Here is a 25568-nt window from a genome sequence, read left to right as displayed (position 1 = left end):
GATGAATCTGTGAACCATGATGCTAAGTGACTGAAGCCAGAAAACAAAGAGCATACGATGTTTGATGTCACTGATAGAAAATTCTAGAATCTGAAAACTAAGCTATAGGAGCCAATCAGTTGGTTCCTGGGAATGAGACAGAGGTGGAGAGGGAAGATTGCAGAGGGGTGCATGTATCTTTTCAAGTTATAGTTTTTCCTGGATATGTGCTCAGGAGTGGGATCACTGGATCATATGGTAACTCTGTTTTTGTTTTGTAAGGAATCTCCATACTGTTATATATAATATACAATGGAACATTACTCAGCCATAAAAAAGAATGAAATAATAATGCCATTTTCAGCAAGATGGATGGACCTAGACATTATCATACTAAGTGAAGTAAATCAGACAGAGAAAGACAAATATTATACCGTATGATATCACTTACATATGTGGAATCTAAAAAAAAAATGATACAAATGAACTTATTTACAAAAACAGAAATAGACTCACGGTCAAAGAAAACAAACATACGGTTACCAAAGGAAAAGGGGGGGGTGGTAAATTAGGAGTTTGGGATGGAAAGATACAAACTACTCAAACCACTATATATAAAATGAAAAAGAATATAAATACATAAAACCGAATCACTTTGCTGTACACCTGAAACTAACACGTTGTAAATAAACTATACTTCAATATAAACAAACAGACAAACAAACAATACAGTGGTTTCCAGATTACAAAAAAAAAAAACTGTGGGGATGATGGACATGTCTGTTATCTTGAGAGTGGCAATGGTTCCACAGTTACGTACATATGTCAATACTTATCAAATTGCACACTTTAAATATGCAGTTTGTTGTATGTCATTTATACGTCAATAGAGCTATAAAAAATAAAGTATTTCTTCTCCTTTCCCAGACTACCTATTGTATCTGTGTACCCTTGGTCATATTCCTTCCTATTTCCTCTAAAATACTTTGTCACTTTCTTTCTTGAGTCATCATTCCCTATCTCTTCTTCCTTGTCCTCCCCATCGCAATTCTCTGCGGTGTAAACAGTGAGTCAAAATCCACTCTCCTACAAACTGCTTCCTCTGAGATCTGTGCTCTTCCAATGCTATCTTTTATTTTTCCTCTTCCCTCTAAATGTTTACAATGGTACTGCACATACCCACTCTGATAGTTCCCATTTATTCTTCAACTCCTGGCCCCCTGGCATCTCTCCCCAATACTCTACAAAGGCTATTTTCTCCTGGGTCTTCAGTGATGTCCACACTGCCAGCTTCAATAATGTCTTCTCAGTTCACACCTGCCAGGCTGCCATGACAACACTCTCCTGGTTCAACCCCCCCATCTGGATACCCTCTTTACATCTCATTCAATAGCTCTTTTTCTTCCAAACCTCACCACCTATGAGTTCTCCAGTGCTCAGTCCTTGACCTTCTCTCCATTCCCTACACTCAACAGATGAATCAATTCAGGCCTGTCCATACAAACGGATCACCGTACTACCTTTGGCGCTGACCAGTTGCTGTCTGTTAAATACCTTTCACGAGAAGTCCCAAAGGCACCTTATCATTGACTCTGGTGGAACCATCCTTGGTCTGTGTATTTGGGAATGGGGCTCCTCAGTGGCCCCATGGCTGAGACATCTATTCTCTGCTTCAGCCACTGAACTGCGCAAACCAGAGAGAGAGTGATTCCCAGGCTTGCTTGTATGGACTAATCCAAGAGTCTTTCACTGGGAATCTGGTGTGATGTCAAGAGCCTGAACTTGAAGGACCATCACACAGAAGTGGAGAATGATGTGCAAGAGGAAGAAGAGGCAGAGATGGATGCAGTTGGAACCTAACAGACGCATGCCAAGAACCAAGCTGTGTCTAAAGCCAGCACTTGTCTGGAATTTTTTGTTTTATAAGCTGATACATTCCCTACTGAGGTTTCCGTGACAGCAATAAGAAGCCTATGAAATAATACTGCTTCATCAGTGATTTTGAGGTAGATCTCTTAGAAAGTGTTTTCTTCCACGATCATAATACACTAAAGCCTTGGAAATCCATGCTCTAGAACTTGCGACATTATGACAAGTAACAGAACACATATCCTACGCTCTCTAGTGGACCAAAACCTCTCTAAGGGAGGGAGCCTGTCTGCTCATCGTTTCACTTCCTGTAGTGTCTGGGGCACTGTGGACATCTAATATGCAATTTAAATGTAATCGTGTTGATCTCTGGAGAGTTCTTTTTATGAGAAAAGGATGTTGAGCTTCTCTACTCCCCAGCTGGATTAAGATTTCCTTTAAGGTAGGTACAATTAACCCTTTCTTTCAAAATGTCATTTTTTAAACTTTTCTGGCTTAAACTCTTTTCAATGGCTTCCCATAGCTTTCAACATGGAACCCACTAGGCCTGCGGGATACGATCCCTGCTGGCTGCCCCCATTTTATCCTTTGCCATCTCCAAACCGTCTTCATATGCCCTAGACATACTGCCTCTTTTTTAGTTCTTTGAACAAGCCCAGCTCTTTCCAACCTTGGAACCTTTGACCTTGGTATTCCTTTTGCCTGGATGCTTTGTCTTTTCCCCTCAAATATCATCTCCTTAAAGAAATGTTCCCAGACTACTCATTTGCAGGTGGTACCTCTGATCTTTTTTTAGCCTCCCATAGCACCTGTCTTTTCCTTAAGAGCACGTATCACAGTGTGTGTTTATACAGCTATTTTATTGCTCCATGTTTACTCTCTGTCTCTGGCACTAAGTTACAAGAGAGAAAGGACCATTTCTGTTGGGTTCAACGACATCATCAAGTATGAGTCCTGGCCCGAGTAGATGCTTAATAAATATTTGTGAGTGAATGAATGAATCTTCCACAGCAGTTTGTATGGTTGGTCCATGTTGAGGCTTAATAAATGATGTCTGATGGGACCTTTTTTAGTCCTAAAATAACCTTCTCAAGCCCTACCACCATTGATTATGACAAAACAACCAACATACAAATAAACAACTCCATCACTAGCTAGTCAACACAACAACAATAAACACCTCCTAAATCCACAAACCCATTTAATGAACCCATCCCTAAGTTACAGCAGCCAAATACTAAAAAGGCAATAGCAGCGTTATTGACAATAGCCAAGAGGCAGAAACAACCCAAATGCCCAACAATGGATGGATGGATAAACAAAATATGATCTATCCATATCATGGAATGGCATTCAGTCATATAAAAACAATGAAGTACTGATCCATGCTCCAGCATGGATGAACCTTGAAAACATTCTGTTAAGCAAAAGACAGAAACAAAAGGTCATATATGGTATGACCTCATTTGGGGGAAAAATACAGAATAGGCAAATCCAGACAGAAATAAAGCAGACGGGTGGTTCCCAGGGTCTGGTGGGAGGGAGGAATGGAGAACATCTGCCTAATGGATACTGGATTTCCTTTTGGGGTGATGGGAATGTCTAGGACTATATAATGGTGATGGCTGCACTACACTGTGAATGTACTTAATGTCACCGAATTGTATACGATAAAATGGTTAAAACAGTAGATTTTATGTTATATGTATTTTGGCACAATAAACAAGGGAGGATAAGCCATAGAAAAATTTTAAATTTACATTATTTTGAAAAATCTCCAAACCTAACCTCCAAATCAGTGAGGTACCAGGTAGCAAAGCTAGTCAATGGTTGCTTTGGCTACAAGAAATATATCATGCTTCAAACCAACAAACTTCCTCGCAAATACTAGTTTTTCAGAGGGCAGAAGAAACAGGCCCAATTGCCTTGCACCTATAAAGTGTTCTGGACTAGAGGCCGGGTGTGTCCAGGCTTCTAAAGAATTCCGCAGAACAAGTTTTCCTAAACGTACGTACACGTCTTACGGTATGCACGGTGTGTGGTTATTTTAGGCGGTACATAAATAAACACTGTGGAATTTTCATCGTTATTTTTGTTTAGGGTGGTTGTCCTTCATGGATAGCCAGCAATGCTAGTTTCCATTGATGGTGGTGAAAAACGGTTTCTTTTCAGTTTGTTTGCTTGTTTTCAAGCCATTTCATCCATTCCTATGCAATAAATCGGACTTTTTGGTGCACAGAGGTGTGTCACCTCCACTATCAAAATGCAGAACAGTCCTGCAAAATTCACTCCTGCTGCCCCTTGGCGGCCTAGGCCACCCACACCCCCGGGGGCTCTGAAATAAAAAAGATGTTAGGGACTCAAGCCACAACATGGGTGACTTTCCAACGAATTTGGCTAGGGAGGGCTGCGGTGGGAATGGGGAGTAGCTACAATGGGCAGTAGATTCGTTCTGGGGGGGATGGAAATATTCCTAGACCGTAGCAATGGTTGCACAATTCTGTAAATACAATAATAATTGGTGAGTTGTACACCTCGAATAGGTGAATTTTACTGTATGTAAATGGTATCTCCATAAAGCCATTAAAAAAAATTATATTGTCACAATCTCATAATCATAGTGTATGATTCCCCTCAGATGACATAATTCCAGAAAAAGCAAAACTATAGAAGCAGAAAAGAGATAAACGTTTCCCTTTACAAATACACGCGGTTAATGGAAAATGTGTTGATTTAAATCAGTGCCAGGAGAAGATGCACGTAGGTGAGGTGAACTAGGCGGGGCTGGGATAACAAAGATGAGCTTAGGGGCTGCTCTGCGGGAGGGAGTCTCCCCCCCCCCACCCCGACCAGTTACATGGAGGTGCGCCCCGCTGTCATTCCCGGAACCCTGGGGTCCCAGCGCGCCCCCTGAAGCCAGTGCGCACTTACTGTGGCGGTGCCCGAGACGGTGTGCGCGCTCGTGTCCGCTGCGCTCTGCTCCGAGTGCGACTGCGCGGGAGGGTACAGGTTTAACGTGTGCTCGGGAACGGTGGTCTGGCCCGTGTACTCTGGCGCGGGGTGGGGATGAGGGGCCGTGTATTCCGCGGGGATGCCGTTCTGAGGGGGGGCAAACTGGGCCGAAGCGTAAGGCTGAGCCATTGTGTCAGGGGCAGCTGCTGCTTCCTGATTACCCTGGAAAATCAGAAAGAGAGAGAGGGAGAGAAAACCGTGAGCGGGCACCAAGCAGAAACTTCCCCCCCAGGCACAAGCACAACTGCTCCCCGGATGCTTCGTGGGTTTCAGCACGGTTGCCAAGAGCCTGAGATCGATGCATCCCACTCAATCTCCACCGGACCCTATAAGGAAACAGTAAGCATTGTAGATAGAGCCCCATTGTACAGATGCAGAAATCGAGGCTCTGAAAGGTTGAAGACCCTTTCCCAAATCATCCAGCCCAACAGCCAAACACTGTGAGGGTCTGTGCTCTCCTGGATTGGATTGTTCTGGCAGATCGTTCTAATTTCATTCCCGTTTTGGAACGTGTGAGCATGTAGTTGTCGCTGGTGACAGCAGAGCCTTGATTTGATACTTAAAATGCCAAGACCGATTAAATTGCACGTGTGTGTTCTTGAGAGGAGAGACAATTCATGTAAGCATTTGAATTTAATCAACATTTTATGTGATTTGGCTCGCATAACGGGACGGGGGTGGTGGTCCTTGCAATGGTCACAGCGTGTGTGTGTGTGTGTGTGTGTGTGTGTGTGTGTGTGTGTGTGTGTTTGATGTTCCCAGTGCCAACATGAAGCAGCTGATGAAAATTCAATGCCTAATTTGGACAAAGATGGCCTTCTGTGATTGTCTCATTTTAAGTATCTCTGCAAAATGCTGGACTTAATTCTTAGCCTCATTAATCAATGCCTCCTCCCATTCCCTGACTTATTATTTTTTTTATAAGCAGAGTATTATGTAACAATTCACCCTTCACATCTAGGCAAAACATGCAGTGTGATACTTATAGACAAGTCAAATGAATGAAAAAAAAAAAAAAAGAATTCAAATGCTTCCATTTCAGGAAGCATCTCTCTCTCTCTCCACCCCGACTCCCATAACTTCACTACCCTACACACACACACAAACACACACACACAAGGCATCAGGGCTGTAACCCAAAGGTCTAAATTTTCCACGGTCTTAAGAAGAAATGAGATTGCACAGTCAGAAAGAGAAGAGAGAGAGAGAGCGGGAGAGAGAGAGAAAGCTTAGCAATTAAGCACACCAAATAGCTGCCTCTCCCATTGCCTGTGGTCAATTAGATGTGACTTCAGCCCTCCTATAACGATACCAGGGCAAAAGTGTCAGAACTGCTCACATCTCCTGGGTTCCTGCCACCAACATTTGAGAGCTTCTTCAGCCAAAGCAACTTGAGTGCAGCAAAAACCATCATGACAGAGAGGGGGGGAAGAAAAGTTTATTCTCAGAGCATCGCGAGGAGCTGGTGCATTTGTTTAGAAGGAACCTTAATTAGAATGTTAAAGATGACACTTGGAAGAGAAGACACTTAGGATAAGTTTAAAACATTTTACAAGTGAAAACACTCCCCTCAGGCCCTCTCCTCCCCCAGACTAATTTCTCCAAATGTCTGCGCCATCGGAAGCAAAAATAAACAGCCGTTTCTTTCTTGGCAACGTGTTTTCATAGCACTTGGGGCTGAGAGGGTCTGTCTAGGCTGGGGTTGGCTGGATTGGCGTGGAAAGTTAACCGCGTCCGTCCTTGGGAAACCACTGCTCTTCAAGGACGAGCCCGGTTTCCTTTTAGGGGCCACTTCCACTCCCAGTCCCCACATTGTGCAGATGTGGCTGGGCCCAGATGGGGCCAATCTCTGGTTACCTCTAGACGTGGTCATGTTACCCTGCCTGGCTAGCCAGAGGGCCCCACTCTTACCGTCACGGTGACCTGGGCTTACGCCCATCTACCCAACCCCTAGCAACTCCAGTGGGCCTTAATCCTGGGACTTGGCTGGAGTTCGGGGAGGAAGTTCTTTCACTACGATGACTGGCAGCTGGAAAAATAACGTAAGCCTGGAGCTGCCAAGAACTGCCTTTTGAAGGGAGCCTCCCTAAAGCAGAAGCCAACGCAGAGGAAAACGGAGCCCAGAAATGGAGAAACAGATCAACTGAGTCCTGCTGACATCATTTGAAGTCTTGGATCCAGCTTTTCCTGCAGTGAGTAACACTGCTGTTTAAGTTCCATGAGTCAGTAAATGTCTTATTTAGTGTAAACCGGCCTTTCCGTTACTTGCAACCGAAAAGGTCTTGACTAATACCAGAAAAAATCCCCTTCTATATATGAGCCGACTAGCATTCTTCTCTTCTACAGGGCTGCTCAAAGAATACATCCTTGTGCACAGAAAGTCCATACAGTTGCTACTTCTTTCTGGCTGACAAGAAACCCTAGGAACTTTGGGACCTTGAGAACGCTCCAAAGAGAAATTCACTGGGGCAGATTCCACTTCTGCCCAAAGGTCTGTTTCAGCCTCCCCTACCTCCCACCTTGCTTGTCTCTGAATTGAGAGATAGACTTGTGAAAACTCCAGGGCAGCATGAAATGATCACAGGATCAATGGTAGAGAGAGATGGTCATAAAAGAGAAAGCTTTCCTTTCTCCACCTTCAGTGGAAACACTTTCACAGGTACATTTGTGCCCACATGGCCTTTCCTCACTGCGAAGCAGTCTCAGGAGGAGTGAACCAATCCTACAAGCTCCTGCAAAACAGCAATAGCTCCTTGCTAGGATCTGACCTCTCTCCGTACTGGAGCGGGAAGGGCCTGCCCTCAGGAAGCTTATGGTCTCTCCATCCTCTCGACACCATCACGTCTTCCTGTTCACTGCCTCCTCTGCTTGGGAATTCCTCCCCTACTCCCTGCCCTGGCTAGCCTTCCTTGGCTTCTCTTTGAGGTCCCAGATCAAGAGCTCCCCAGCAAGTCTTCCTTGACACTTAAACCACATCAGTTGCCTGCCCTCTACACTCCACTGCAGCTTGTGGTCACCTCCCACGTAACTCCAGGTACCGCCATCGTCTGCTGATTTGCCTGTGAGCGTCCTGAGGGTGGGAGACTGTGTCACATTCTCTGTTCCATCTCCAGGGTTCAGCAGCACACTGGCTGCAAAGTCAACATACACCGGTGTTTGCTAAGTGAACGCATGCTTGGCTAGTGGACTCTGGGCTCTGTCAGGCTTCATTGGCAACAGGATGGGGGTGGGGGGATGGGAGAGGGATCAGCAAACGAACCCTGGAAGAAATCTGGCCCACGACTTGTTTTTGTAAATAAAGTTTTATTGGGACACAACCATGTTCACTGTGCTCTGATGGCAGAGTTGAGTTGCTATGACAGAGACCATAGAGCCCACAAAGTCTAAACTATTTATCTATCTGGCTTTGCAGAAAAAGTTTTCTAATCGTTGTGGCAGAGTTATCATGAAATATGGGGGCATCAAGTAAGTTGCAAGAGGGAGGAGATATGAGGATATATGTATATGTATAGTTGATTCACTTTGTTTTAAAGCAGAAACTAACACACCCGTGTAAAGCAATTAAACTCCAATAAAGATGTTAAAAAACAAAAAAGCAGCTGTTGTTGCACAAATAGTTTGGGCAGGAAATACAGCTGGTGGTGAAGTAGGGAGGGAAAGGGGGTGCCTTCTACCTAAGCCAAGGAGGGGGTGGCTCAGCCAGACTTGGAGATCGGCAGCGTTAAGGATGGTGGAAGAAAGGTGCGGTAGAATCTTTTTCAGAATGTGCTTTCCATCACCAGGTCTCTGCGTTGTATACACACGTGCTTCAGACTCAGCAGAAGTGGGCTTGTGAGGAGACCTATGACGGTTTCGGCTTCTGCGCTCCAGCTGAAAGGCATCTGCTTCTCCCAACCAGAGCTCAGGAAACAAACCGAGTGACGCTCAGACCCAGTGGGCACCAGGCACGCTGCTGCATGCTTTGCATCAGGAGTCCTTAAGCAGGGTGACTGGTCCCCAGGAGACATTAGGCAATGACCAGAGACACTTTTGTTTGTCACAACTGAGTAGGAAGGGGTACCACCAGCATCTAGTGGGTGGAGGCCAGAGCTGCAGCTAGACATCCTACAGTGCCCAGGACAGCGCCCCCTCCACAACCAAGGGTTACCTGGCCCAAAGGTTAATAGTGCCAAGGTCTAGACTCTCTGCTTTGCATGCACTGCATCTCTGATCCCACTTTATTTTGTTGTGAAGGATACTGTAGCCCAGAGCTGGTAAATAATATCGCGAGGTTGCAGCCACAGGTACCTCTGAGGGAAGCCAGGAGCTGAACCAGAGCCCGGGTTTATCCCACGCCAAGGTGTCCCTCCTCTGGAAAGAAGATCTCTGGTGGGGAGATGCGTTTCCAATTTTAAATAAATAAACCGCTCTCTATCACGTACACCGTGACCCTGAGACCTGTTTTCCACCTGGTGGCATGTTACACCTGTGGGGAAGTCAGGTGCTAGGGTATTTGATTCAAAGAGGCCAGGGTTCCAGTAGCCAGAGCCTGGGAAACTTCTGCCACCTCAAGCCCAAAGCCTGGGGCTTCCGAAGGCTCTGAGGCTACAAGGACCAAGGGCAAGGGCCAAGTAGGGGCACCACTGGAGCCAGGGCAAACCACCAACCTCTACCAAAACTTATGCCATTCTGGCAAACCAAGGGTGCCCACCTCTAGAGACGATGTCCATGGTAGCCAGGGAACCTCCAGGTAGCATTCAAGTCCATGGAGCTTGGGATGCACTCCCGTTCCTGGAGTTCTCAAACAGATGTTGGTGGGACCCCGCACGGTTACTTATTAACACTGACAGCCATTCCAGAGAAACCCTAATTAATACTCCCAACATTTGCACTTTGGGCTAATTACAGCTAATATTTAATTAAGATCACTGTACTTCCTACGGAATTATTTTTCACCTTCAAAGGGCTTCGGAGATGTCTTTCTTTCCTCCCTAGTCATGTTCCTGGATACTTAGCTTGGCTAAAATGGATTTTCTGGAAAAATATATTCACATCATGGGCACCTTTTCCACTCCAGGTCAAGGCAAATCTTGGGCACGTGAACAAGCTCCTGCTGGAAGGCTGAAGCCAATTTCACACTGGTGGCAGTGACAGGCAACAATTATTTGGAGCACTCTGGCTAGACATTCCCTCACTTGCAGAAGCTGCCTTCTTTCTTCTACTCTAATGCCCACCCACACTTTTCCCTAAATAAGGGGAACGATCACAGAGATTCTGATATTTACTGAGTCAGGGTGCTTGTGGCTGTTCTGAGTTGATGGGGTGGGTGATTCTGCTTTGCATGTAGCCCCACATTATCAAGGGAGTGCTTCAAGTGATTTTGCAAACCTAGCATCTAATTTTCAGGGCCTGGACTTTCCTGGGTTGCTGCCGAATATACAAAAGGGGGGGGAAAGAAGCCAAGACCTCGTGTTTTAAAACCCACCGTTGCTGCTGCAGAACTGGGTAGGAGCTTGAAATCAAGAACGTCCATTAGGATAAATGCAGAAGAAACTTCTTTGTCCTCATACACCAAACCTCAATTAGAACAGCACCCCAACAGCAGCCAGATGATGACGTGGGACCCCCTCATTACCTGAGACAACCCTACAGGTAGTTTGTACTCCAGTTACAGAGAGAAAAAGGATTATTAAAATGCAACCAAGTCTGATTCACCAAAGGAAAAAAAAATGCCATTTCAATTTAAATATTTTACTGAAGCATGAAATAGCCAGGATATTATTGCTATTTTAAGACAAATACCGTAATCTGACCATTAGCACAGTGTGTGGACTTTGCTGCTTGCAGGCATTCAGAGAGACGCCCCTCAAATACAAGGAGAATTTCCTTGGTCACTAGAACATCCTACACCCTTAATTTTCTCAGGAGGCAGAGTCAGAGAGAAAATGGGAGGTGCTTTTCTTGGTTTCTTTTTAGACATCACCTTTCTCCCGTGCATGGCCCTTAGTGGTTTAATAAAGTAGTTTTGGGAAACTAAAAACCGAACCAAGAGAGGCAGCCCATCAGACTTGGCAAAATATTTTGGCTCAGACTCTAATGCAAACCACATTTCAATTGCAGAAAATAGTCTTTACGTGGCAGAACATGAAATGGATTTATTCTTTTCACCGTAACTGTCTGACTTTCACCGAGGGGGAAAAGTGCCTGCCAAGGTGGACTTTAAGTATTTTTCTTTCTCTTCTATGTGTGTGTGTGTGTGTGTGTGTGTGTGTGTGTGTGTGTGTGTGTGTGTGTGTGTGTGTGTATGTTTTCCCAGCTCTAACTGTCAAACTTCTGGAGCATCCTTTCTCCTTTTGCTTCCGGAATTTATTTGTCCCCAGTCCACTCCTTGTCACCCCTGCCCCAAACTTCTTCTGGCCTAAACACAGCCCCTATAATGAAGAAAGGCACAGGAATGATTCAATCCTCATAAACCAGCTGATTACGTCTGTCTGCACCGCCTAGGAAAGCAGCCTCTCCTGCCATGGGACCCCCCACCAACTTGGATTTGCAGGAGGAAACTATTCATTCTCCGTTGCCTGCAGTTTTCCGTCTTGCTGACAGTTTGGTTTACTTTAGTTTCTTAGCCTGGTCTGTTCTACTTCTCTGGCAAGAAATTGCATATTTCTTGAAGAACTGCATATTCAGAGAAAGCCTCCAGTGCTGGACCGAAAAGAACGAAACTGCATCATGCCCCCGGGGGCATGGAAACCAAGAAGGAAAATGCAAAATTACATCATTAACCTGCTGGTTCTAAGACCGGCTCAGTTCCACCCATCAAGCAGAAAAGCCCGCGCGCGCGCGCGCGCACACACACACACACACACACACACACACACACTGGGCTGAAAAGCCTTTCCCCCCCCCGCGCCCCCCCCCCCCGGCATGATTCGAGGAGCAGAATCCACATCACGGAGAGAGTAACAGAGACTTAATACAAGGAGAGGCTTCCGCTTCGTTCAAATCACAATTTCGAGTAAAACAGAAAACGGGGGAAGAATACCTGCTGTACCATCCTGCTTCCTTTCTCCTCCATAAACTTAGCAGCTGCTCTAGTGTCACACCGCAAATCATCTGCCTGACGCGAGCCTCGATTACGAGCCAGCGTGTGTGCGCTGTGCAACGTGGGGACGGACGGGGGGGGGGGTGTGGGAGGGGCGCGCCGAGGCTGCCTGGCTGACCTCCCCGTCAACAACTGACTGCTCCCCAAACCAGCCCCACACGGGACTCCTTCCTCGAGCCTGGCCCATCAATCACAGCTTGCCCCTCCTCTGGCCCTTGCTCTCAGTTTCAGAGTATACACTGAGCAGATGATTACATAGAAGAGGAACGGGAAAAAAAAAAAAAAACCCACACAGCACTCGACTACATTAATAGCTGTTTAAAAAACATTAGAAATGCTATCCTCTGCTACTGCCTGCAGCTGGAATTTTTCATTACTAAACTAAATATATGGTATGCAAAGTTAGGGAATCCACTGCGAAGCTTGCGACTATCCTATTTTTTTAAAATATTTTCAAGGTGGGGGGGGCGTGGGATGCCGGGGGGAGCAGGGGAGGAGACAGAAGAGGGATGAAGACAGAGCTCAAAGAGATAAGAGAGACGGTGATGGGTAAATTAAAAAAAAAAAAAAAAAAAATACCGTGAGAACATTGCGGATAAATTTACAACAAAGCTGAGTGGTTAATTGTAAATTGATCTCAAAATAGTCATGGGCCAGTGTTTGGAAGATCTGGAGGCCTAGCTGTTTGGCAGACTCGCTGTGTGATCTCAGACAAGTTGTTGCAATGCCCTGGGCTCCAGTTTTTTGCTTCTGTTTAATGGGGAGCGTGATGAGTGACCTCACAGGGTAATTGTGAGAAGATCATGTTAAAAAAATCAAATCACAGGAAAGCAAACACACACGGCACCCTGCCTCATAGGATGCGCTATAGAAACAGATTCGTTCATCACACGCAATAACGTGGTGAGCGAAACCCAAAGCCATCTTTGTCCCTAAGGACCAAACAGGCAAGAGGAGCAGCAAGCTTTCAAGAAAGGAACCCGCAGTTGACCACAGAGCCCCAGTGGTGATCAAGGCCATGAAGGAAAAGCAGAGCCGTCTTGCTTTTCCCTTGTCTTGAACTTCTGTCTCTTCCTAGCTCGTTGTTTTTTTCCTCTCCCAATAAGCAAAAATAAAACCTCGTACAAAAAATCCCCAGTGATTTCAATGCCAAATGCTGCCTCTTCATTTAAAGCTACAAATACTTTGCTCCTCCTTTATTATTAAAACTACAACAACCACAGTGAAATGTCAACACAATTTCAGGTTTTATTTAGTCATGTCTTTCTGGCTCATCGAAGGAAAGGTTTCAAGAGTCCCATCCACCATTCCCGTGGACAGCTGCTTATCGCCGAGATGCCTGCTTGGAAAGGAGACATCTCACTACCCTGGAGGGAATGGATGGGGTCTCTGAAGTGATTAAACTTGTAATTAAATTGTATAACAGAGGAGGAGGTGAGGCTAGAGGACGCTGCCCGGAAGAATTCCACGTTCCTGCTGATCTGTCAGTGGTACTAGTTCAGGGAGCCCCTGGGTGATCTGTTTGTTTGTTTTAAATTCCCAGCTCCCCAGGGTTCGAAAGAAAATCTGGATAAACAGTATCTGTGCCATCCTTCCATTTCCATTTCCAGTCACACTCCGGGGATGCCTCTAATGCAGGATTAAATGAAGCAGCCTTTTCAGGTTCCTTAAAGGGATGTGTCAGCTCCCCTCTCAGAGCCACATGGTCAGAGGACCAGAGCCCCTTCCTCACAGGCCTCCTGCCCAATACATGGACTCAGCAGTCCTTCCCGTGAGCCCTGAGCTCCTTGTCCTACTGATAACTGAAAAGCTAAACTTCTGTCCTTCAACCAAGGTATAGGGGGTCTTACTTTCTCCTCGAAAGCAAAAGGGATGAGACCAAGACAGACAGAGTCCCTGGTGAAGGATGTTCTGGGAAGTGATAGAGAAAATGCAAAAAAAAAAAAAAAAAAAAAAAGTCAAAACACCCAATAGAGAAGAGTGTTTCAGGTGGAAACAATCAGAGTGATGTAACAGGACACTGTTCCTTAGCCTGTGGACCATCAGGTCATTTGGGGAGTTCTTACAGAGCCAGATGCTAGGACTCCACCCCAGACCCACCGGCTTAAAATCTCCAAGGGTGGGATCCAGGCTTGGGCACTGTGTAAAGGTGCCCCAGATTATCTCGATACACCATCTGGGGGGGAAATGTTATGTGTTTTTCAAACTGTAGGTGTGAACCCTTGGGGTGTAGAGTCCATGTAGGGGTTATCACACCAACATTCTTTAAATGAAATAAACTATACCACACTGGAAAAGAATAGAAAAGAGTAAGGAACTGTTTCATGAAACTTTTATGTGGGTGAATTGGGTTGTGACATAAAATCTTTTATGGATTGCAGTAAAATAAATGAAATAAAAAACACTATGCTGGGTAATTTCCCTGTTTGTTACCTTCTAACCTTTTATTGGTGCTGTGACTATGGAATCTGAGACAAGTGTTGAAAAGCCAGGAGCATAATGGTGGAACTATTGGAAAGTCATTCCACCTCCATGTACCCCGTTTCCTCATTGATTAATATAAAGCATAATATATATTCTTCTTCCCGATGAGGCTCTTGTGATGCTCTAGGGATAAAATCTACAGGAATGTGTTTTATAATCTAGAAGGCCCTGTAAGCATATATGCCCCATTGTGGGGATGAAATTGGTTTCCCTTGTGGTCCAGCAAAGTGCTTCCTCTGGAGAACACATGGGGAGGTGTGTTGGATTCTACTGTGTGCCAGGCACTTTAATCCCTACAACCACCCCCAAGAGATAGATATTATGGTCTCTTTTAAAGGTAAGAAAATTGAGGCTCCAAACACGTGAAGAAATATTTCCCAGTATGGGAGTTAGTAAATTAGGTAAGTGGCAGAACCAGAACTTGAACCTGATTTGGTCTTATTGAAGAATTCCTGCCACTGAATCTGTACTAAGATGAAGATGGAGATGATGATGATGATGATGATGACGATGATGATGATGATGATAAGGTGGAGGATGGAGATGATGATGGTGGTGAAGATGATGGTGATGATGATAAGGACACTTTTCTTGAGCACTAACTATGTACTAGTCATTGCTCTAAGCACCGAGGATACAAAGTTCACCAGAGCAGCACTGATTGTTTATTTATAATTATTTTATTTAGTAAGAACCCAATGTGGTACATACTGTCACGAAAAGGGAGGTGGGGTTACTTCCTCCTACTCACACAACGAGTAAGTGCTAGTTACCCAAATCCACCAGACATCCTTAAACAGTTGGAGATGGGTTCAAATCTGACCTCAATTAGGTCAACATACAAACCTTGGTTTCCTAACTACACTGGCTTACAAAAAAAACCATCTCTTGGACAGAGAACTCTGAAATTGCTCTGAGGCCATAATTCACAAAAAACAAACAGACGACAAAGATAATAGGAATCCATGTCACAGATTCAAGTGAAAGCAATTTGTTTCATTTCACTTTCCCGGCCTCAACGGGGAAGCAGAGAAGAGAGAGGCCAGGAGCCATCTTGCCGCGGCTGACAAACACCAGCCCCAGATATACAAACCAGCCGAGTAGGCGGCAGGCTTGCAATGATGAGGGGTCATGTTTGCAAAATGTTCCATCCTGACTTTCCATTTGGAGCCACAGAAGGCAGTAGAGGTTGTTTTTCTCAACTCCTTAAAACTTAGTGACAATCAAATATTTATGGCACTGGGCTAGTCAGTAGCCTTGATATGGTTTCTTAGGAGGTGATATTTCCAAAGAGAAACGCGCTTATCTCAAAAAAAATGGCAGTCTCTGGAGCAAGTGAAGTTCCCAGCCAACAGCACCAGGCACTTAAGAACGTGGGTTTTCTTACTTGCTCACTGCAGCCCCAGGGTCTCAGAGGGCCCTGACTTGTCCTTTAAAATCCTTGTCAAAGTCTGACATGATATACATTTTGATTTTGACATTACGTATATTTTTTTAAAGGGAACTTTATTTTTATTTATCTATTTATTTATTTATTATTATTATTTTGGGGCTGCGTTGGGTCTTCGTTGCTGCGCACGGGGTTTCTCTAGTTGCGGCGAGCGGGGGCTACTCTTCATTGCGGCGTGTGGGCTTCTCATTGTCGTGGATTCTCTTGCTGCAGAGCACGGGCTCTAGGCACGCGGGCTTCAGTAGTTGTGGCACGAGGGCTCAGTAGTTGTGGCTCACGGGCTCTAGAGCGCAGGCTCAGTAGTTGGGGCGCACAGGCTTATTAGTTGCTCCGCGGCATGTGGGATCTTCCCGGACCAGGGCTCAAACCCGTGTCCCCTGCACTGGCAGGCGGATTCTTAACCACTGCGCCACCAGGGAAGTCCCCGTATATTTTTATATTACATATATTTTGAGGTCTGTCTCCAACTAGACTGTAAACTTCATGAGGGTAGGAACCTCTGCTGTTTTTCTCACAGTTGTTGCTTTGAGCATTTCAAAGACTAACACGCACATGTACATATTCAAAATGTTTTGTGGCATGAAAAATTCCCAAGCTAGTCCCTTTATCCCTACTAGGACCAAGACATGCTCTGGCTCACCCAGCACCTCAGGGCACTGAGAAACAAGGTCAAACCATCAAATGTTGCTCTGCACTGTTGAAAAAAATTTCCCCGTTGAAATACCCCAACATCGTACTGAACGATTTCTTGTTGGAAAGCCAAGCAGCGTAGGGCTTCACCTCTCTGTCTGTGAAATAGCTGTAAATGCCTTATTATTGTCCATTATTAATAAAAAGTAGCAGCCAGAGCAGCTGTTATTCATTGAGTTCATTCTAAGCATTAGACAATGGTAGTCACTTGATATACATTATCTAACTTCATCTCTAGAGGAACTATATTTTTACTAACCTTATTTTTATCACACCCATTTCACAGATACAGAAGCAAAAAGTCTGGAAGCTAGTAAGTGGCAGATGCAGACCTCAAATCCATGTCTTTCTCCAAAGCTGAAGTCCTTTCAAGGATGCTATGACTGACCTCTTTGTTGGCTAAGATGAGGGGTGATATCTGTAAGGGTTATGGTAGAACAATTCAATCACAAAATATTTTCTGAAGTATCCTAGCCAAAGTTGGAGGTTACCAAAAAGGCATGAGATCTTGTTCTTGCCATCCCAAGATGCAGAACCTAAGTGGGTTACCAGTGCTAATGACGATGATGGTGATTATAACATTATTAATAACAACAAGAATATAATTAGAACGGCTCTCAACATATGCTTTCCATTGCCCTAAATTTTGTATAAATGTAACTCCTTCAATGCACCCTGCAGCCTCAGGATGGGGACACAATCATTATCTTCATTTTATAAATGGGCAGCTTTGAAACCCTAAGCAAATAATCTGGGTCCACCCCAATAGTGCATGCTGACACTCATATTTGGACCAATCCAATTCTGACTCCAAAGTAAGAAGTTGGGAAACAAATTCAAGAAAGTTGCTCTCTCCTTCATCCAGTTTCTCCCAATGGTAACCTCTCACATAACTATAGGAAACTGTCAAAACCAGGAAATTGACATTGTCGGACCAGTACTCTACATGGCTGCAAGCACAAGGGGAAGTTAGGGCAGCAAAAGTTCAGCTGTCATTTTTTGCCATCAACACCATCACCTCATTGCCATTGCCATCTACCCCTGAGTGACAGCTGGAGCTTCCCACCACTGTCCCAAATATACTGGTGGAGACAGAAGGGCAGATCAACTAATTGACAATTGAACCAAGCAAATATATATTAGCAAAAACCCTTTGCATAAGGGAAGGAACAGATAACGCATTGTAAAATCATCATTCAATAAAGATCCTTCATCTCCTGGGTATGGAGGAAACCTTCAATCCTGAGCAGGCCTTTCACCCTCACAATCTATCTCCTTTCACAGCCAGCTCTTTTCTAAAGAGAGAAGGGGACACAAAGTTCTTACCACTACCACCAGGGTAACATCAGTGTCAAATTTATATTCAAGATGAATTTCAAAGACTTGCACCACTGCTAATATTACTGCATTTAGCCAAATCCACAAAAGGAAAAGAATGGCTTGTGTTCCCTTAAATAGCTTGCTTACAGTTACCCTGCAGATACGACTTGGGATAATATCACTGTGTTACTTACTCCATCATAGCTATCCAGGGGATTCTCTGCCTGCTTCTAAAATAGGAAATTAATAGATTTGGAGTAAGGCAACTTTTTTTTTGTAAGAGAGGAAGTCGCTGTACATACAGCCAGCACCAAGTAGCTCAGAGAGGTACCAGCTCCACTGTGGACGTTGCTAAATACAGCATCCCACCAAGAGCATCACCAAGGGTCTGCCTCTAGATTTGGGAAATTGGGAGCATTAAATCACACTCCTAGAAAGAGAATCACATACTCTCTTCATTGGAATGGTGTCACAGAAAGTGAAATGCTCTAGTGAAGGGAAAAGTAAACATTCTAGATGCAAATCAATGCAAGAAGTAGATACCATTGTCTTGTACATGAATGGATTCAGAATCATTTGCACTCACATCCCATTATGAAAACTGAATTTCCTACCCATCAGAAAGTTTATATCCCAGGGATGTGAATCAACATTTCTTCCCTTTCTCTGGTCCCTTCTCAAAGGTGGACCCTAAACACAGCTGAGATAACCCATGACCTTGAAGAGACATGACACATGACACTGTTAATATACAGAAACTAGGTACCACCGCCACATAGTTTATGATGAATTTCCAGAACCAAACCTTTGACTGGGTTTTCAATTATCCAATTTCCCTACTATCAGCCTCTCACAAGGTTGTAAACTCCTTAAAGGCAGGGACTTGCCATATTCATCTTTAACATTTCCCTCTTTTTTGTAATCAGGTGTTTGACATGATAAATATCTGTTGGCTTGCATTCACCTCACTTGTAGAAAGATGTCTAATCTGGTTACGGCAACAGGCAAAGATGATAAAATATGACCTTGTCTTTCATTGTGCATTGCATAAGTTTTAGCCTCTAATAGTTTGCCAACTAGAAAAAAAAAGGCTGTCACAAAATGAATTATACTTGGACTTGGAAGAAATGAAATTAGGAGAGACTGCCAGAAAGCAAGGGCAATGAACTATTCAAATAGGCAAGAACTTGATATTCATGCCATTGTTCCAGCAGTAAAATATTGGGCATCTTCTGGGTGGCAGGTCCTGTGCTAGACTCAGGGGCTACAGTGGTGACGAGGATTCACGTAGCCCAGGAACGTCTGTAGCTATAGGTTGGTAGAAGTTACATTATAGACCAGGAATGTACAGTCGATGGGGTATGTGCCAGGAGAAGAGAAATATAAGGAGCTAAAGGGCTCGCCTATCCCCTGCGGTTTATCAAGGAGGGCTTTCCAGAAGAATTGATGTCTAAACCTAGAGTTGAAAGGTGAGCAGAAAATAGCCAGATGGTATGAAACAGGTTGACAAAATAATATGTGGAAAGGCCAGCTTAATGTTGCAGAAGGAGGAAATAGCTCATACCCAGGGTGGCAGAATCAATGAAAAAGAAGTAAAAGAAAGTGGTGAGGTTATTTTCAGAGCCACAGGGTGGGCTGAGATAGAGGCCTAGAGGCTACTGGATTGTAAGGCTCTTGAGGGAAGAAACCCAAGTCTGTGTGATTGAGTACCGTGTTCCCGGGAGTATTTGAACGGCATGCACAGAATAGGTGCTCAAAAACGTTTTGGGTAAATCAAAGAATGAATGCAATGATGGTATATGCCAGGATAAAGCTAGTCAAGGGAAGAAAGAGAAAAAGGAAAAGAAAGGGATCTGATCATTTAAACTACACCCTTTGACATTACATTTTCCCTTGAAGCAACCCAAATGCTTGAAATAGAAGAAATAAACAGATGAGTCAGGTGGTCAGTTTAGGTAAATAAATAGGACAGAGGCTCATCACTCTTTCCATCACCATCATCACAATAGCTTAGCCAATGAAAGGATGTAAAGGTTTCTGGGAATACTTTAAACATGGTCTGTTTGAGCCTCCATACCACATTGGAAGGTAGGTAGGATGGGTACCATTTATACGCATTTAACAGAAGAGAAAGCTGAGGTCAGGTAACTCAGTGATATGCCCAAGTTCAGACAGTGAATAAACGTTCTAGCTGGGATTTGAACTCTACATATATTTCCATTGCACCAAACTGCTTCCTAAGTTTTCCACCCATATGACCCAACAAGTCTAGCTATATCAATAGACTTAATTGCATGACGCATTTCTAGATTTCCTCCATCCTCATTTCATAAACTTTTATGTGGAGAAAAAGAGAAATAAACATGGACAGTATGACAATTGAACTTCTCATCAGAACAAAGAGGAGATAAAACTTTATTGGCCTTACAAATTCAATACAACCTAACTTAGCATAAGCCAGTATTGCTTAATGCCAGTATTGAAGTTATTACTATTTTTAAAAGATAGGTCAAGAGAGATTGAAATCAAAGAGCTCCATCTTCCTAAGTGAAAAACCAAGTTCAGTAACTGGCCCTGCCCCAACACATGGGTCTCTGAGCCCAAGGCCCTCAACCAAAGCACCACTGGAGACTGGAAAACCTTGAATTTTTCACATATGTTTGATCAGTGCACAAGTATTATTTTTCTGTAGCTAAGGATGTGTGACATTTTAAGGATATCTGCCTGCATGAAAGCTGAGCCGAGAAGATCACACAATTTGGAGTAAAGCAGGGCTAGGCTGACTTAAAGAAGAGTTTTGCAAAATGTCAAGGTGGATCCAAGGAGGAGAGTCGGGTTTCAAAAATATGGAAGAAGTTTGCCTTATTTGTATATAAGAGAGAATTTGCCTAATGGCGAGACATTTTATTTCAGATACCAATAGCATGTAAGTCTGGCCAAATAAATTGTGTGATCCCTCTGTGTACAACTTAAGACACTGAAGTTAATTTATCTAAACAACTCTGAGGCAGCTTTAGCTAGGAAAACTGAGGCTGACGGAAGTTAAGTAAGTTTCATTCAAAAGACCTTCGGGGAGCGGCTTTAAATATTTTCAAATATGGTAACTGAGAAGCATGTGCTTTTGCAGAATGGAACTGCCCATCGGCAACATTCATCCTCTTCACATCCGGTTTTCCTTGTTTGATTTTTAACCTGCCTATCTTCTTCAGACAGGGCAGAATATTCTTGGAACCCACCCGAAGTAGATAAAAAGTTGTCCTTACATTCAAGTATTATTGACTCATGTATCTGACTTAGGTTTATTGAACACATTCTGTTATAGGTGGAACTGTGTCCCTCCCCGCCCAATCAAATTTTTGAAGTTCTAGCTCCCACTATCTCAGAATGTGACCTTACTTGGGAATGGAGTCACTGCAGATGTAATTAGTTAACACGAGGTCATCCCGGAGTAGGGTTGGCCCCTAATCTGATATAACTGTTCTTATAAAAAGGGGAAATTTGAACATAGACAGGCACACAAGGAGAACACCATGTGAAGATGAAGGCAGAGATTAAGGTGATGCTTGTACAGCCAAGGAACACCAAGGACAGCCAGAAAGCCACCAGAAGCTAGGAGACAGGCATGGGACAGACCCATCCTCACAACCTTCAGAAGGAACCAACCCTGCTGACACCTTGATCTTGGACTTCTGGCCTCCAGAACTCCGAGACAATACATTTCTGTTGCTGAAGCCTTTCGGTTTGTGGTACTTTGTTATGGGAGCCCTAGGAAACTAATACACCTAGTCATGTACTAGTGTACTAATACTAGTATACTAATACTAGTCCCTGGAGACCCAGTGTTAAATGATGTCACTCCCTACCTCATGGAGCTTGAGGTTCAGTGAGAGAAATACAACGACCAAGTAAACCAGCTAAAAATGATGTAACATCTTGTCCTCTTATTCCATTCTTTATACTCAGGAGAAGGAAGTTGGGGCACATAATGACTTTCATGCAGTCTCATCTGATCTCTGGGAAGCAGATCTTGGAATCCGAGTTGGAGAAGTTTAAGAACTTGAGAGATTTGTCCAGGCATTGTGGTTCCCCCCAACCCCGAGCTGCCCTAATGTGGTGGCCATTAGCCATGTGTGGTCATTGAGCAGCTGAAATGTGGTTAGTCTGACATGAGGGGTGCCATAGGTGCAAAATGCACACTGGATTTCAGAGACACGGTACAAGGAAAAGTAAGTAAAATATCTATTTAATAGTTTTATTTTGAGTCCAGGTTGAAAATGATAACACTTTGGAGATATTGGATTAAATAAAACATTTTTGGTTATGTGTTGAGACATACTGGGTTGAATAAAATGTTGAAATTAAATCTACCTGTTTCTTTTTACTTTGTGTAATGTGGCTACCAGAATTACAAAAAAAAAAAAAAGAAAAAAAAAGTACGTATGTAGCTCGTATCTGTGGCCCTCATTATATTTCTGCTGGACCGTGCTGGTGATATCATTGTTTCAAGGTTCATAGAACTGGGTTGGATTCATGTTTATCACTGACTAACTGATGGGCAGATCTGGGATTGAACTCAGACCATTGAAATTTGAAGCCCTTGCTGCTTCACAATATCAAGTTACCATCTTGGCACCAAAGGGAAACAGCTTCACAAGTGGCCTCGTTGAGATGAATCCAGAAGACGGAATCGCGATTCCCACACCAACCCTCACCCAATCTATGTCATGTTAAAATCCTTCACTTTCCCTGACCCTTTCTGCACAATTTCAGCATCAACCCCAAGACAGCCTTCACAGAAGGCCGCTTCTGAACAGAACATAACTTTCACTTTACCGAACCTGACAAAGCTTCCAAGGCCCTTGAGAATCTGTCTAAAGTACCTATTTGGGGACAGGAGAGGTAAAAGGCTTTTAAAAGCTTGTTTTAACTCTGTGTGAAATCAACTGACTAATATTTACACTGGGTAGCTTTCTGCAAAGATGAAATAAACTCTCTACAAATAGCCTACAGAGCTCAGGCATTCGCTGTGTGTGAGGTCAGGGAAGAACCCTGAACACGCTCCAGTATGCAGGATGCTTAAGGCATCAGCAGACATGCTGAGTTAGATCTTGTTCTGCAAGGTTATCCACTGGATTTGACCAGAAGGGAACTAGTTCTGTTTTAAACCTCACAGACATGTGGTAGGATGTCTTGCTTTCATTCATTCATTCAATCACTCAAGATGTATTTCTTGCCTATGTTTTAGGTACAGAGAGATGCATAAGGACACTTTCATTCAGTGTGCCTTGCCCCTGGTCTCCTCCGAATCGCATTTGTTTTTGCATGAATGTAAAATACATTCAGGCATGAGAAAACAGTCTCTGCTCAAATGGAGATTTTAAATATGGATAAAGATAGATGCAGGAAAATCAATGATCAAAGCAAGTTTCATGGATTTTCTAAGTCTAAGTGCAAATTATTATGGGAGCCAGAGAGGAAGCGTCCCAATTCAGAGATGGAAGGTGTAGCAAATGCTTCTTGAAGGATGTGATGGTCGAGATGAGTCTTAAAGGAGAAGTTAGGTGGAAATCCTAGACAGGGGAAAAGCAGGGAGACAAGCTTCTGGGAATAAAAGAACACAGAACAGGTTATATAGGTGAAGTATGTGTGTGGTGGGGATTTGGCAGGAATTGGAGCTAGAAATAAGGTTGAAGGCATACAGAAAAGAACAGGGAATGCCATGTAAAGTAGTTTGGATTTGATCCTTTAAGTAATGGGAGGCCATTGAAGAGTTCCAGGAATGAGAACGACATGGTCAGATCTGTATTACAGAAAGAGCATTCTGGCCACTAAACAGCTGATGCACTGGAGAGGGAAAACGGTGGAGACAGCAGTCATCCACAAGCGAAATGACAAAGCAGAGGCAGAGATGGAGAAGGGCAGATGGAATCAGGGACCCACTGCCAAGGCTATTTCTTTGCATCAGTAAGGATACCAACGACTCTAATCTTAATGTCTGAAATCTTTCGTGTGTCCAGTGCAAAATAACTGATTTAAAATTTTTTTATTTTAATGGGATTCTAATGAGCACACCCCCTCTCCACCACAGGAAAGAAATCTGGAGCAATTACATGAAATAAGGAAACTGTTTTTGTGTTCTGTTGTCTTTTTCATGAGAATGCTAAAGTGGTCAAATTAGAAGAAGAAAACCTCTACTGAGGATTACACTGTTGGAATATAAATACATTCAAGCAAACTAAGGCCTACTATGAACTTTAAATGTGACAAGCTCTTGAATACAGGCTGTGGGTGGTAGAGAAATAATGTTGATGATAATAAGGATGGCCATTTATAAAGCCCTTTATATACCCTAAGTGACTTATACCCATTAGCTCATTAAATCCTCATAAGGACCTTGAGTTATATATTATTATACCCATTTAATAGATGAGAAGACTGAGGTTCAAGTCAAGGAATGACTTGTTCACAGTCACACTGCTCATAAGAGCTAGAGCCAGGATAGAATCCAGCCTGGTGTCTTCCCACTACACCATGTTCTATAGGATTTCTCTGGGATGTCTTCCTTATTGGTCTCCCCTCTGTATGGGAACCCTTATTAATAATCTAGAGAATTCAAAAATAAATTTAAATGAGCAATTTCAATGAGCTTCTGCTGGTTTTCCAAGAAATTATCTAGGCTCTTTGAGAGGACAGGAAAAAAGAATAAAAAAGATAGTATGGGTCCTGACATTAAGGAGCTTAAAGTCTGGGAAGGGGAATCATTTGCTGAGTTCTAAAATGCAAGCCATCTCTGGAGCCAGAAGGCCTGCTGTCTAAATCCTGGTTCTTCCTCTTTTAAAAAAAAATTTTTTTTAAATGTTTATGCAGTGTTAAATGTTACATTCCATTTATAGTTATTACAAAATATTGACTATATTCCCCGTGTTGTACAATATACCCTTGAGCCTATCTTATACCCAATAGTTTGTACCTCCACTCTTTCACCCCTATATTTCCCCTCACCCCCTCCCAACTGGTAACCACCAGTTTGTTCTATCTGTGAGTCTGCTTCTTTTTTGTTATATTCACTAGTTTGTTGTATTCTTCAGATTCCACATGTAAGTGATAACATACAGAATTTGTCTTTCTCTTTCTGGCTTATTTCACATAGCATAATGCCCTCCAAGTTCATTGAATCATGTTTCTCCCTCTCAACTAGGTGCCTGATCTTGAGGAAGTAGCATTAACTCTCTGTGCTTTGTTTCTCTCTATTACAATGGGGGTACTAATAGTGTATCCTTATGGAGCTATTTATGGAATAAATTAGGCAGTGCATATAAATTTCCTACCACCATACTGAAAATAAGTGTTCAATTGTATTTGTTATAATAGTTACGGCATATGTGCTATTCTTATTGTTATTGTTATTTAAAAGAGACATAACTTGGATGACAGCGTACAGTGAGCGAAGGAAAATTTTCCAGAAAAAAAGAATCCATCAAAACCCAGTCTGGGGGGCTTCCCTGGTGGCGCAGTGGTTGAGAGTCTGCCTGCCGATGCAGGGGACACGGGCTCGAGCCCTGGTCTGTGAAGATCTCACATGCCGCGGAGCAACTGGGCCCGTGAGCCACAACTACTGAGCCTGCGCGTCTGGAGCCTGTGCTCCACAACAAGAGAGGCCGCGATGGTGAGAGGCCAGCGCAC

The 25568-nt window shown here is 43.6% G+C and overlaps 1 protein-coding gene across 46 annotated transcripts in view; it reads right to left on the bottom strand.

The window, feature by feature from the left end:
* RBFOX1 (RNA binding fox-1 homolog 1) overlaps positions 1-25568 on the bottom strand; it is a 2204510-nt gene that overhangs the window by 179905 nt on the left and 1999037 nt on the right. For 43 of the 46 annotated variants that reach the window (XR_014236073.1, XR_014236074.1, XM_082362282.1 and 40 more), the window contains one exon: positions 4780-5022. Coding sequence is in view for 44 of the 46 variants with exons in the window: in XM_082362282.1 (XP_082218408.1) it covers positions 4780-5022 (243 nt within the window). In the remaining 2 variants the exon portion in view is untranslated. Of the gene's footprint in view, positions 1-4779; positions 5023-11881; positions 25377-25568 lie in introns of those variants that run through there. The other 3 variants (XM_082362279.1, XM_082362268.1, XM_082362278.1) reach the window with 2 other exon arrangements.

Source organism: Balaenoptera borealis (assembly GCF_965194805.1).
Source record: "Balaenoptera borealis genome assembly, chromosome: 16".
Lineage (NCBI taxonomy): Eukaryota > Metazoa > Chordata > Mammalia > Artiodactyla > Balaenopteridae > Balaenoptera > Balaenoptera borealis.
Note: the sequence above shows the minus strand (reverse complement) of the source record. Positions and strands in the feature narration are given on the sequence as shown.